The sequence below is a fragment of the Haliaeetus albicilla genome, chromosome 3 (genome assembly GCF_947461875.1).
Source record: "Haliaeetus albicilla chromosome 3, bHalAlb1.1, whole genome shotgun sequence".
Lineage (NCBI taxonomy): Eukaryota > Metazoa > Chordata > Aves > Accipitriformes > Accipitridae > Haliaeetus > Haliaeetus albicilla.
The window spans coordinates 77,503,068-77,517,471 of record NC_091485.1 but is presented as its reverse complement, the minus strand read 5'-3'; the positions used below and the strand labels follow the sequence as shown (position 1 = coordinate 77,517,471).

At 40.7% G+C, this 14,404-nt stretch overlaps 1 protein-coding gene across 49 annotated transcripts in view; it reads right to left on the bottom strand.

Moving 5' to 3' along the window:
* Positions 1 to 11,728: 11,728 nt before the first annotated feature.
* The window catches only part of SCRIB (scribble planar cell polarity protein), a 123,755-nt gene continuing 121,079 nt past the window's right edge, over positions 11,729 to 14,404 (bottom strand). For all 49 annotated transcript variants that reach the window (XM_069780316.1, XM_069780320.1, XM_069780306.1 and 46 more), the window contains one exon: positions 11,729 to 14,093. Coding sequence is in view for 47 of the 49 variants with exons in the window: in XM_069780306.1 (XP_069636407.1) it covers positions 13,933 to 14,093 (161 nt within the window). In the remaining 2 variants the exon portion in view is untranslated. The remainder of the gene's footprint in view (positions 14,094 to 14,404) is intronic.

Below are 14,404 nucleotides of genomic sequence, written 5' to 3'. Positions count from 1 at the left end.
TATGCAAGGTGAAATAAAAGAGTAAAATGAGATCAGTGCTCTGCAGTAATTAAATATTGCAGTGAGTGCTTCAGATAAAATTGTTGGATAAAGAGATGATGAGATAATCACAAAGGAATACGGTGAAAACTGGTAATATAAGCCAGGCTGCTTGGCGCTCAGCCTAGTGCCTCTTTCTTTCTTGGAACTAATAGGGACTGGTATTGAGTAGCACAGTGCAGCAAGATACTGAAGGGTGATAACCACATGATGAAGCGGAGGAAGGAATTTATTGGGTTGCCTGAAGGAAAAGCAGGAAACTGCTCAGGGGAAGAGGGGAGTTTTTCAGAGTGTGGGAATGGTACCATATGACTTAAACAGGGGCCAGGGTCAAGCGATTATTGTGCCACTCAAGAGGTACTATGATAAAATTCCAGAACTGTAAGGGGAAAAAAACCCATGATATTCAGAAGAGGACTAGGGGTGAGCAAGCATTTTTAAATAACTTATGTTGTAACACTACACTGGAAAGGTTTCTTAAAATATTTTTTATATTTGGATTTGTGATTTAGTGTCCCATCCCTTCCAAATTCTGTGGTAAAATTATGCAGAAGCTTATTGGGGTTTTTCTATACATCTAGCAAGGTAAATTCCATTTTCTATTATTCATTCCCATTAGCTGGCTTGTCTTTTTTTTCCCCACCTTTTGAAAAGCTGAGGCAAGGAGCTTATTTCTTGAGTTACACTTTGTAATGTATAGTAAGTTTGATTTGGGGGGAAGTTTTCACTTTGTGTTTGCTCTTTTTGATCTTCTATATGCATAGCTTGATTTGAGCAGTTTCTTTTTAATTTCTTGTAAATTCTGCTATTTCCCAATAGCTCTCCTGAGAAATATTCATACAGTTACATTTCAAAATTAACTTTGTACATTTTTCTTGTTTGATTGGGGTACAGATTTGTGGTAGTTTTAGCATTTCTGTTTTGAAGAAGAGCTTCTTTGATATTCAAGTCAGCCAGACTGAAGAACTCAGAGACAAAGTGCCTAACTGATTTCCTTAAAGTCTTATTTATAGATTTTAAAAAAATTATTCTTTCATTTAATTTATATTGAGTAATTTGATTCATAATAACTACAATTTGCATATTAGAAATGATACAGGTTTGTAGGTAGAGGTCCTACCATTTATTAGACAAATTAATAGAAAAGGTAACTTGTAACACTTAAGGAGCTTTGAAATATTTACTATACTTGTAGCTTCCCACCCTAAATTAAGATGAATGAACTCAGACCTTTGTCCTTGAGATTCTTTTTGTGTGTATTCGAAACTTAATGCCTGCTTGACTGTGTAGATCTAGCAGAGAGAGGAAACTTTTTTCCACAAAGTTGAGTTGCAAATCTCCTGTTCTCCCTGCCCCCACCTCTTTCTATCCTGTTTCTCTTTGTTTATTGCTGTGGTTTCTGATTTAGCATCACTGGGAAGTTAAAAAGAAAAATTTGCTAAATCAGAGTGCAGCTAACCCAGACAAAGGCTTGGAGGCTTTGCCAGAAAAACGTGACACTTCATTTGATCCTTTGTTGAGGCATGTTTAAGACAAAATTAAACAAAGTATTAGAAGAAATATGACTGAAAGAATGAAATTAGTGTTCCTTAAAGTATTACTTTTACCTCTGTTTTTTTGTCTTCCTCATATCTTTATGAGAGCCTGCTGCAATTTCCTAACCCCTGTTTCTCTGAACACTTTCTTGTAGAGTCTCCTTCTGAGAGGTATTGGAAGGAGCAGGGAAAGGGGAATATCATCCTCTCCTGTCCCATTTCTCCCAAAAGAAGGTTCTGTAGCTCTTGGACTGCTTTGGCCAGATAACGATTACCCCATCATTTATTTCAGTTTCTGCAAAATTACTGAGATGCTGTTACTTTCCCATGGTTATTATGTGGATGAATTCATAATACTTGAGGGTTGCTAAGATGAGGAAGCCAATATAGGCAAGCATCTATGTAGGAAAGTCTATTGGTTACCTTGCTAGTGCCCTGGGAATATTGGTATCCACTAAAGACCTTCTAAAACTCTTGTTTGTGGTTGGTTGCTGTTTTTTTGTTTTTTTTTTTTTTTTCTCTTCCAAAACAAGTGAAATTAAATAACTTTGACTCTTGTAAATGTTGTTTCTTCTCTGGGAAATGGCCACAGGCGTGTTTGCTTGCTTCTGCCTGTCCTCTCAGAGAGTGGAAAAATGGTTAATATGAAAAAAAGAATGCAAAGTTGTGCCAGACCACACTTGTTTGTGCTGGCCTCATGCAGGGGCTCTGAAAAAATCACTTTTGCTATACCAACGGATAAATCATTCTCAGCTGGATATCATGGAGTGCAAGAATTGCTCATAAAGCAAAAATTAAGGGGATAAAGCAGCTGAGAGTCTTTAAGATCCAGAACTGTTGCTCTAGTGTGTGTGCTAAGGAGGGGATTTGTTACCAAGTTTTTTAAAAAAATAAAGTGTAGATCATCTGCTATATTACAGCATTGGTCTAAGAAACCTCAACGGGAGAGACTTGGCTACAATATGAAAGGAGCTTGTATATCTAACCTATTTAGATTACCACTGATGGTGGCGATAGTGAGAGACCACTTTGTTAATAAAGCTTAAGAAATTTCTTCTGACAGAAGCCCTGGGACTGTCCATGTGCCTTGCGTCAGTAATTGGTACTATTTGTTGCTGTTACAGTGTCCGCTGACTTTGTGCAATGTACTACTCTTCTGCCTTCCTTTTTGAATTTACATACCTTTTTTTCTTGAGGCTGTAAGATGTGTAAATGGTTTCAGCTTAAGACACACAAATTCAGGTATCGCCATGTGAGATGGGGTGACTCCTGCTATACTCTAGAGCAATGTACAGTCAGTGGATCGGAGATCAATTTTCAGTGTCAAAATATTTAGCTGAATCATGCTTGGACTTTTGTTACTTCTATTAATATGGTCTAGCATGCTTGTCCTCCATTTTTACTTTTCTTTAGCCAGTTGCTTTAATGAATACGGTGACTTAGTTAACTGTCTTTGGACATTTGTACTTTATTGTCTACCTGGACTTCATTAAGGCCTTTGACACGGTCTCCTGTAAGATCCTTGTAGCAAAGCTGATGAGGTATAGGCTGGGTGACTGTAGAGTGAGGCAGGTTGAAAACTGGCTGAATGTCTGGGCCTGGAGGGTGGTGATCAGTGGAACCACATCCACTTGGAAGCCAGTGACTAGCAGTCTACCCCAGGGGTCAAATACTGGGCCCAGTCCTGTTCAACAGCTTCATTAACGACCTGCGACAACACCAAACTGAGAGGAGTGGCTGATACACCAGAGGGTCGTGCTGCCATCCAGAGGGCCCTCCACAGGCTGGAGAAATGGGCCAGCAGGAACTTCTTGCAGTTCAACAAGGGGAGGTGTGAAGTCCTGTGCCTGGGAAGGAATAGCCTCCTGCAGCAGTTTGTGCTGGAGAACCACCAGCCGGAAAGCTGCTGTGCTGACAAGGGCCTAGGGCTAATGGTGGACACCCAGTTGAACACAAGGCAGCAATGTGCCCTTGCTGCCAAGAAGGCCAGTGGTTCCCTTGGCTGCCTTAGGAGGAGTGCTGCCAGCTGTTGGAGGGACATGAGCTCGGCACGGGTGAGGCCATGCCCGGAGTGCTGCGGCCGGTTCTGGGCCCCTCAGTATGAGAAGGACTGGGACATGCTGGAGAGAGTGCAGGTAAGGGCCACAGGGATAATAACGGGACTGGAGCGCCTCACACGTGAGGAAAGGCCGAGAGAGCTTCCTGCTCCTGATTTTTTTTTTTTTTAGATTTAGCTTTTTTTTGGGGGGGGGAAGACTGCTGATTTGTAAATTTTCATTATTGCTTTATATCAGTTATTAGTTTCCCGCCTCCTGACGATGCTAGCTAGTAATACATACCATTTTACATGGGTATACAGATTTTTGTGATATCTTCCATGTCTTCTCTCAAGCAGGTTTTATTTTTGTTTTGATCTGGTGTGATACTAATCCAGTAGTTTTTTTCCTAATACATTTTAAGGCATCAAATAAATTATTCTGAACAACTCACCATTACCTTTCTCTCTTTACATATGCTTTTCCTCAGGTGTGGGTTTTTTCAAGTGGATTCTTCCCTAAAGAAATTTTTTTTCTAGTAATTGAAGTTTTGTATGATGTGCTGTGTAAAACCTTTCTGAGCTAGTATCAGCCTTTCATCTGAAAATGTTTAGATTAAACCATGAGTCTGTCCAAGCTATATGTCTATGCTAAACTAAATCTTGACAGCTGGGGCCGGCCTTGGCCAAGGTACCATTTTTAGATCTGGTAAAAGCTCTATAGCTTTCCTTAACTCAGTCTCTGCTGAATTCCAGCCATTGAACTGTACGTGGCAGTTCATCTTTCTGTCAGTAGAGGTCACGCTGAGCCGTATTTTTTTAATGTACATTTTTCAAGTCCTGTGGAAAGATTACTAATATGCCTACAAAACAGGAGAGAAAAACCTTCTGAATATTTCCATGCATGATCATTTAACCCTTATTATTAAAATGTTACTGCAGTAGTTCCCCTTTACAATTGACAGATGTATTCTTAAGCAAGTTTGTAAATTCACATAAATTAAATTTGGGAACTAATTATTTGAATGGAAACCGAGTATGTTTTCAAGCTTCCTACTGCTCCCATACATACTTTTGTCCATGTTTCCATTACTGATACTTTAAAGTCTTCTATTTTTATATTTACTGCTCTTTAGCAAATTGGTCTAATTAATTTTCTGGTAACTCTTCTTCATTCAGTTCTCTAAGTTCTTGAATATCTGTCTCTTTCATCAAACTCAACATTTTCTGCAACATTTACTATTTGAACCATGTCATCCTCTCATTTCTCGAACCTTTAAAAATCATGAGTATAGTCCTTCCAAGACTCATTCATTGTCTTGCTACTTATTAAGTCTCATGAAGCAAGAATGTTTTTCAAGGCAAGTTGCAACTTTTCAAAAATTCACACACTAATTGTTTGATTTGTCATTTCTTTCCAATGTGTTTGTCATAAATAAAACATTTTGAAATTAGCACTCGAGTGGCTCTAAAACTGAGGTAGCACAACTTAAATGTTCGGAGGCAAATCACAGAGGGGAGCTGGTTGGCTGTTTGCTGAGAATCAGCCAGGTGATAAGTGCTAGATTATCTGGGTGACTAGAGCAATTCACTAACCAATCTTCTATAACGTCCACTCATGGATATTTCTCATGCCTTCTTATCTGAACAGTGGTGACCAGGTAACGTAAGTAGGGTTAAATGTTTCAGCATCCCCAGGCTTCTTGAGTGGTAAACTAGTAGGGGTTTACATTTGAAGTTGCCACATAAATTACCACATAATATTAAAATGGGGTGGTTTTTTTCATGACCTCAGATTCAGGAGCTTCTTCTCTAGAGCAGTAAAAGCTTTTGATGGTATATGTTTCCGAGTTGTGTGTCTTCCGTTCTGAACATATTGCAAAGCATAGCCTCTGATACCTCTTTCACCCTCTTGGAAAAGCATCTGCAGCCTTGCAATCAACACTTACTCATTCCTTCCTAAACTCCATTATAAAGAGATTTGGGGTTTGTTTTTTAATTTTCATAGCCATCCTTGATGGGTTTGAAAAGCCTTGACTGTTGAATATTCACTTTATTCTTGAAATGGATATTTGTAATTTTTCATTGGGTTTTTTTGCCAGGTAGGACTGGAACTTAATGCATGGAATTCACTTTTTTGCGCTCTCTGAGAGAATTTTTCAGTCAAAGGGTTCCATATGTGGCCAGTTATCTTCAGGGATAGATCATTTGGATTTTACACTTATGTTTTTTAATATGATTTGTTGTTATGTTACATTGAACTTATGTTACATTCTTTCACATTAAACGTGACCAAGGACTGTTGCCATTGCACAGTTTACCAGGCTTTACACTATTTCTGAATTTGTTTCTCATGATACTAATTTTCATGGGTTTTTATTAGTATTATCTTTTGGCTTGATCACTATTTTGTGATGCGAGTGCTATTTCCAGGGACACTGTATGGTGAAATAATACTGCAAAGACAGACCAGTCTCCTAGAAGACACATATGCAATTCAAGCACTCTGTGTTTACCAGCAAGTTCACATTTTAGCCACAGTCCTTTTTGCATTGTAATTGACGTACGTATTGTCACAGTACCATAGGACACATTCTACTTTAAAAACAACCAACCAAACAAAAAAAACCCACTTTAACATAGACCTGGAAGTAGAATTTCATTGCAAACTGAGATAAATTATATAGACAAATATCTGTGTCTTAGAAAATGCAGCAATTAATCAAACACCTGTCTCATATAGGAGTGCAATAAACTAAAAGAAAACAAGATAGTATTTAAACTGCCTCTGATGGGAACTGTTTGATATGCAAACAGCTGACTAGGCCAGTGGCCAGAGACTAAGCTAACTTGAACAGGACATGAGACAGTACTGGACATGATGTGAGAAATTGCTGGATCTAACAGATAACAATGTGAGAAGCTGACAAAAGTTACAAATAGTGCTGGGAGGGGTGGCTGGATTTCACAGGCAGTTAAGGGAAAATTATGTGAGGAACAGAGGAATGCTGCAGATAACGGGAGTACTGCGGACCTTCTGGAGTAGAAACTTGCTAGGCTGAAAGTCCTTAGGTCACCATATCACTAATACGATATAAACATATGGTAAGTAGGTAACCTTACCAGAAGTACCAGATTTAGGGATGAATGTAACAAAACTGAGACCAAAGGAGAAGAAGTAATTCAAGGTTGGTTGTTTTTCTGGAAGGACACCAAAATGAAGAAAAGGAGGGCTAGGCAGAAAAAGGGATGGTAAAGATGATCATAAGATATGCAAATAATGTAATCAAGGCCATTCAGGGGTACCCATCAGGCAGCCCTGCCTGTTCACTGCAGCCTGGAGCAGGACAATAGACCAAACCTGTTTTTCTGACCACAATGTGTGTCAAACCGGCTTCTGCAATCAGGAAGACTAAGGGAGAGTAGGTAGTGCGTAACTTGGCTAGCAACGGAACACTTGGGATGGCTGGCTGGCTCAAGTATTCTGGTAGAACCATGTCTGTGCCCATTCCAGGCCTGTTGTTGACATTAACATCTTCCTAACTTCCTTAGAAAAATCTCACCAGGATGACATGTCATAGAAGTAGTATTCCCAAAACTATTCTGTCACTGAAGTGTAATGCTTGGTATGGTAAATATCAGTGATAGCTACCCATGCCAGACTTTAACAGATGTTTTCATTGAGCATAATGATTCCTTCTGCTTTTTTTGTCCGAGTTTTCCTGAATAAACCCAGTGAAAACTTAAATTGTTTCTTTTGGTGAGCATTATCTTGCATTTATATTTGTAAAATTCTGTCTGCCAGCATGCTATTTCATACTCATATTGGGTTATAGTCCATAGTTCTTCAAGCTGTGTTGCCTGCAGAATTCATCTGCCCAAAAAAGGCAGCACTAAAATTACTGTGTGCCTTCTGCCACATCCTGATGTGGAGAGAGGGGCAGCTGAAAGAGCAGGAGTGCAATAAGGTTTGTAATTTAGCCTCTTTTTTATTGTTTTGTATGGAATACAGAATTCTAGTTTCTGCATAGAGACATGTAATCAGGAGATAGATGATGTGCTACTGAAGGTGTTGGGAGACAAAAGCCATTTGAGTGGACGGTGAGTTTGAAGTCATTGTATCAGTATATGGTGAGCACTCCTGTCAAGCTTGCATCAAGCAGAAAGGTTGCAACAATACTACTAATATAGAGAAGAAGAGACCTCTGAGAGGGCCAAAAAAAACCCCACCAACCCAAACTCTGACAGCCTACCTTCCAAGCAATCCCAATAAGGAGGACTTTTTGTGTACCATAGTAGAAGACATGGGAGAAAAGATCAATCATTTATAAGAGTAATTGTTCTATTATTGATTTCTTGTATGTATGAAATTTGAGATAAGATATATGTTCATGTATGAAATTTGAGACAATACATATGTTCATGTATGAAAGATCTATAGGCTGTTTTGGAGGCTCCTTCCTATAGCAGTATGTTATTACAGTCTGATGTTTTGCTAGTGCTATCTCAGATAACATACAGGTACTAAATTATATGAACACTTATTTATAGACTGCTTTCAGTTCAAAGTGAAATAGGTTGATTTGAACTAATACTTTAATTATATCCTTCTTATACACTTGTGTGGTTTTTGTACAAGGTGCAAAATTAGTTTGTGCTTTGGTTACCATGCTGGCTAAAAAGAAGAGGAAAACTCAAAGAAGGAGAATGAGGTTGGGGTGAAGGCAGGTGTTGTCTGACTGCGGAAAATAAGGAATTGGCCCTTTATAGCAGAGAGGGGGATATATACTTGCTGTTACCAGAAAGGGATGCACCTTTGTGATGCCAGATCTCCATTAGTCAGGAAGGCTGTTTGGGGCCTTTCACAGACTTTGGTATGGGACACTTTATTTCTGGTTTAGGTGGGTAGTTGATTTTTTTTTTAGACAGACAGTATCTGCTTTTATCCACATGCAGTTGGCCACTGATTATTATCCTTTGGAGAAACTACGCTTTCCTGTGGTGTCAAAACACGATTTACCAGAACATACTGTATTCAAAAAGCATGGACCTTGAAGCCAGTAAAGTGGCTTTGTCTAGGGCCCTGAGGTGCGCAAGCCGAACTATAGTGATGGAGTGGCAGTCCCAGCTATAGCATAATGGAAATGCTACATACCTGGAGACAACGTGCAGGACTAGATGAATCTGTAGTTTTAGCTCAGTACCACTTTTGCTGCTGCTACTTGTATTTTTAGTTGACTTTATGTTTACAGATTACATTAGTGACATACATTGTAGATGAAGTAGTGAAAGATCCTAAAGATAGGAGCTCCTTTCCCTAGAGAGTCCATGATAAGTTTTACATAATCCACAATGCTCCTCAAGTATCATCACCATAATCTCCTCCTCCTTCTTCTGCGTATCTGGGTGTTTATTACTTATCCTACTTCTTGTCCTAGTCTTTCACGCTGAAACATGCCATTAACCAGATAGTGTCACAAACCAGATAGCATCCCAGTCTACATACTTGTGCCACATTAACAAGTTGCTTTTTAGATTCTTTTTTAAATGCATTACTGTGTTTTTTATTTAGCTTGGTGTAGTTCTTTCCCATTGCTGTCTTCCATATTTCAATATCATTTGCTCCTTTCCATTTGCTTTTAACCAGATATGGTGGTCAGCTATGTGGTAATCTCCAGTAAAACTACAATGCTCAAAAATCAGTGTTATGTAGAGCAGGTTTTACTTCATATCTTGCAAGTTGCACCTAGAGCTATGTTCCAACATGACATTAACATTGCCTCCACACTCCCAGTAGCATGTCGATTCACTGTTGCTATACAATGCATGTAGCTGCAAGATTATTTCTTGCAAACCTTCTACCTAACCAGTTGTACTCTATTCTGTATTTGTGCAGCCTTGAAGATCTTTGCATTGTCCCTATAAAACTGAACTAATTTTTTTTGTTCCTATTTATAGTAAAATATCCACCCTAAATAAATTTCCTAAGTTAAGTTAATGAAGACGTAAGAGCACACCTCAAAACCCAGGGAAGCTATAAAGTTCTGAAAAATATTTTTTGGTTGTCTTTCTCTGTCTTTACTCCAATAGCAACATCTTACCAGAGGCAATTGCATGCTAGCCCTGTGGATACTTTGAGTAGCTATCGTAAATCAGACACTCTTGCATGAACATCTTTTCTAGACCTTCATCTAGTAGAGCATTTGGAATTAGGCCCTACTCCCTTGCTTCTCATCAACAGGTTTGTCACAGAAGCAGCAAAGCAGCTGGACAGATTTTCTAATTCTGAAACTCTTCTGAATATGCTTGCTGTTAAGACTTCTGGGCCACCTTCCATCACAGCAATCACCTCTATCCTCCTGTCCATACCCTAACTGGAAATGGGGCCTGTAACATGGACCCTTCGGGGAAATCTCAATTGCAGATAAATGGGTGTGGATTTCCCATCCTGCCTCTGCCCCCTCCAGTGCATATGCAATGGATGGGTACCTTATGTGAGGCTTTCAGGCTTGCATTTTTATGAGGTGTGTATGTTACTATGTGCTTTTGTCTGAGAAAAATTATGCTAATGACCTGCTTCAATTCCTACAAGGACCCTGATGATGTTTACTTTCCTCTAAAGTGATAACTATTGCGTATGTCTTAATCATGGCTCAGTTGTGTTAGGCGATACATATGCATAAAGTAATAAATGTGGCCCAAGAAAACTACAGTCTAAGTGAGGAGAAAAAAGATACATTGAAACAAGATTTTTAAAAATTCCATTTTATAGGAGAAAACCTGTGCAATATATTGAGTCTGTGTAAGTCTACACTTTAGACTCTTGAACTCTCCAAGCTGAACTAAGACAAGACTGTTCCTGTGGTACCATGTGACATACCGAGGTCCTTTTTCCATATGTCCCTGCAAGTCAACAATTGCAAAGGATGGAGAATAAGGCCACGGTCTAGCATGACACTGTCTCCAGAAAAAGGAATTCTGCCCTCTTCCCACTGGGGCTGCTTTTCTTTCACTGTGCTGGCACGTCTTGGTGGCTATCCATTGATCCAGACTAAGGAAAACTTGTTTGGGCTACATGATATGTGTTAGTTTTTTAATATTTAAACTATGTTTTTAAAAGCTTTAATCATGTAAACAAAATAGGATTTATTTTTTGTTAAGCAGTGCCAAGTAAAGAAAGCCAAGAGGCTTAAGATCTTGCTGGTGTCACTGTTTCATATTACATCAGCTGATGAGCAGAGCTCAAGGCTGTGCATCGCTTCCAGGCTACTCCTGTAACAGCCACCTGCTGACTCATGTGTCCAGCTGTTCCATCATCCACACACACACAGACACACACGCGCTCCCCCACACACTCCTGGCAGCTGGTCAAATGGAGCCAAACCCTTAGGGTTGGTGCTCCATGAGCTCACCCACACCCGTGAAGCAATGGGCTGGAGCAGCAGGCACTGCAGAGCTCAGCAGCAGCAGAAGGAACCAGTCCTCACTGCCACAGATGACAGAATCACGTCAGGCAACCTTTACTGACAGAGCCCAACCACAAAGCGCACGGGCACCACAGCACACAGGGACATTTCGTGCCTAATCAGCCCCTTGTATGGATGGAATTACGAGTCCCTCTGCAGCTAGCATCAGTACTTGTCTTAAAGGCTGTAACACTGAACAGCACATTACAGCTCATTTTCTCATTTCTGAATTTACCTCCCTCTTTTGTATGCCATTAAGCAGGATGTTGTTTTTTAAATAGATGTTAGCGATGAACATGATAACTAAACCACTGTATCGAACATGTATCATCTCACCTGTTTGTCCCCATTTCCTTTCCCGACTACTACAACTTCTCTGGAGCCGAAACCTCTACTCTCCTCCCTGCCCCTCAAGAGTGAATCTGCTCTTCCTCCCCTTTCAGCATAGATGCCAGTTTTCTACGAAATTTACACAAGTAGCACGTGTTCATCTTGATATTCCTGCAGCTCGCATTGATTTAGGTGATCATTAATTTCTGCATCCAAAAGCAGGAAAATCACTAGTATGTTTGCTAGACTATAGGGTGAGAAGAATCAAAGTGTTGATATAGAAATTGCAGACTTCACACAGGGCAAACCACATTAACTAAAGGTTCTAAAATGTAAAGTAAACTTTATTATCCTTGAACCACAAAATAGATTTCTTTGGTTGTACAAATTTCACTAGTTACAGTCTTGATGCGCTAATTTTCCCTCAGAGTCTCTCAGGAGAGAATGGGAGAGAACCCAGAGCCTGGCACCAGGTACCGCAAAGGGAAAGAAAAAAAGAATCACAAGTTAGTCACCAAAACCAATCCAGGATTGTTTCCAAAATTGCTGTTGTTAAAAAGCAAATGCTAAAATTAGATTTAAAAAGGAAAAGCTCAAATTGCTGATGATGGAAGCAGCCATAGCTGCAGTTTGAGATTATCAGAGTTCCCCCTTCAAAGCTCTGTAAAATTAAACCATATGAAGTCAGTTAAAATGATCCACTGGATTTTGGCATGAAGGGAGATTCTCAACTAAAAGAAACTGCATCCAGTTCTTTCATTCAGCAAATATACAAGCAGAAGTGCCTGTCGCTCCCAAGCCACTTTGAGTCACTGAAAGGCTTAAGGTCCAACTCTGGTCTTACTGCTGGAGGGGTTCAGCAGAGAGCACCAATGTATCAGGGTAGACAGATCAGATTACTGCCAAGCTCAGATGCTTTTCTCCCTATTAGAGACATTAAAAAAAAAAAAAAAAAAAAAAAAGAAGGAAAAAAAAAAAAAGAAAAGGGATGATTTATTTCAGTAGTCAGCAGCAGAAACTGATTTCAGAGCTATAGGCAGCACCTGTCTCCTCCCCATCTGCAGAGCTCACTTGATACAGAATCTGTTCACAGCCCTTGTTCCACTCGTGGAAACCATGAATCACACCCCTGCTCCTTTTCCATTTTTTTAACTCTTGCATGGGCAAGCATGTATTTTCCTTGTTCTACATGGAGAGGGGCCTGAAGCCAACAAGTTGGCAGAAAGTAGAATTGTGTAGTTATTGCAAGGCATAGGCCAGACCCATCCTACTTCATTGTGCTCCCTGCCTAGCAGGCGCTCTTTGAAAGCCCCACACTGGGCACCCCAGTAACGTCATGTTTCATTTCACTGCTAGTGGGCAACATTGTGGCCTCACCCACTAGTATCCTCCTACCTGTAAGACCCCATTACTCCTAACCTGACCCCAGCAATGCCACTTCCTACCCTTCCCCATTTCCTGAATCCTAACGCACTATCTTATCTGCTGTTTACACCTCCTATCTCTGCCACCATATCCTAATCCCCAACTATTCTGCTCTCTATTGCTGTCACACATGCACACTGCTACACTCTTGCTACAGCTGCTCAGCTCCCTTCTCATTTCTGCCCCAGGTCACCAATTCAGTCATGGTGCTGACAGAAGACAGATACCTGGCCTCCTCTGACACTCAGTACAGTGTGCTTGTAGAGTGGTTCACACTGCACGCACAAGATACACACAGTTATGTGTACATCTAGGTAGGTACCTGTCTCCCAGAACAGCACAAAATACTAGCAGGAGCAGTTTCCTACATGGGATAGATTGCTGCGCTCACCACCAGAGGCAAGTGGCACAGAGCTGGCACAGGCTCCTGCTTATTCAGTTGTCTTTGCTTGAGCACATAGGTGTCAGTGTCAGAGGGAGGCACTTCACTGAAATTCCTTTTTTTTTTTTCTTTCTTTTTTTTTTTTTTTTTTTTTTTGCCTCCAAGCTACCCATTTCCACATACTCCCAAAAGAAAGTGAGGTGACACAGTGCAGGAGAGTGGAAGGAGATGCTTTTTGGCAAAAGACTGGAAATTAAATAGGAGCAAAGGCAGGCTGGACCTTCCTTCTAATTCATACCGGAGTAGAAGCTCCCATATTAACCACTAAACAAATCAAAGTTGAGGAAATAACAGCTGGAGCCCAACACACTCTCACACTCATATGTTCTCCCTGTCCTACCCTTCCCCCACACACAATATTTACAGGCTAACAAGCTGCATCTGCCCACTGTCATACCCACACCTCCTCTCAATTGCCATCAATAAGTCTAGTGTTTGTCCCATTTTGTTTAGGACATGCCCCAGTGCATTATTGGGTGAGAAACGAGGGCGGTTCACAGCCTTAAAGGAAGTTAGTTGGCCACAATGCTCCCTGGGGTGCTCAGTTCCCATCCAGAGTCCAGGAGGCAGCAGTGTGGGCAGTCCAGTGCTGTCCCTGGAGCACAGGAAGCTCAAAAGCCCTGTGCTGGGCTATTCCATCGCCCAGGTGCACCAGATCTTCTACGTAGGGACAGCAGCCTCCAAACTGCGCCGGCTGTGTCGGAGTTTGCGTTTGCTGCTGTACAGGGCCATTTCTTCAAGTGCTGATGAAGTAGGTGTTGATGAATCACGTGTTACTAACATTTCCTCTTCCTCTGGCTGCCCATCCTGCTCCTGGGGAACTGTGTAGACAAGAAACGTAGTTTTAAAGACAAAGTGCTAGGTTAAGTATATAGCTGATACAGGTAACGTAGACACAAGGGTATACCCAGGTGCTGAATTTCAGATGGCACTGAAGTCTTAGTGATCTACAGCAATCCTGTGCCCTGGACTTTTAGGTGATCTCTGTTTCAAATAGAGTAGCACGCACTAGCAAGCAGTGTGACCACCAGCATGGTATGCTGTAGCTAACGAGAGGTGAGCATTTTGGCCTTGCTTAACGTTGAAGTTACACGACTAAGTCCTTTCTGTAAATTTAGTCTGTGACTTGGCT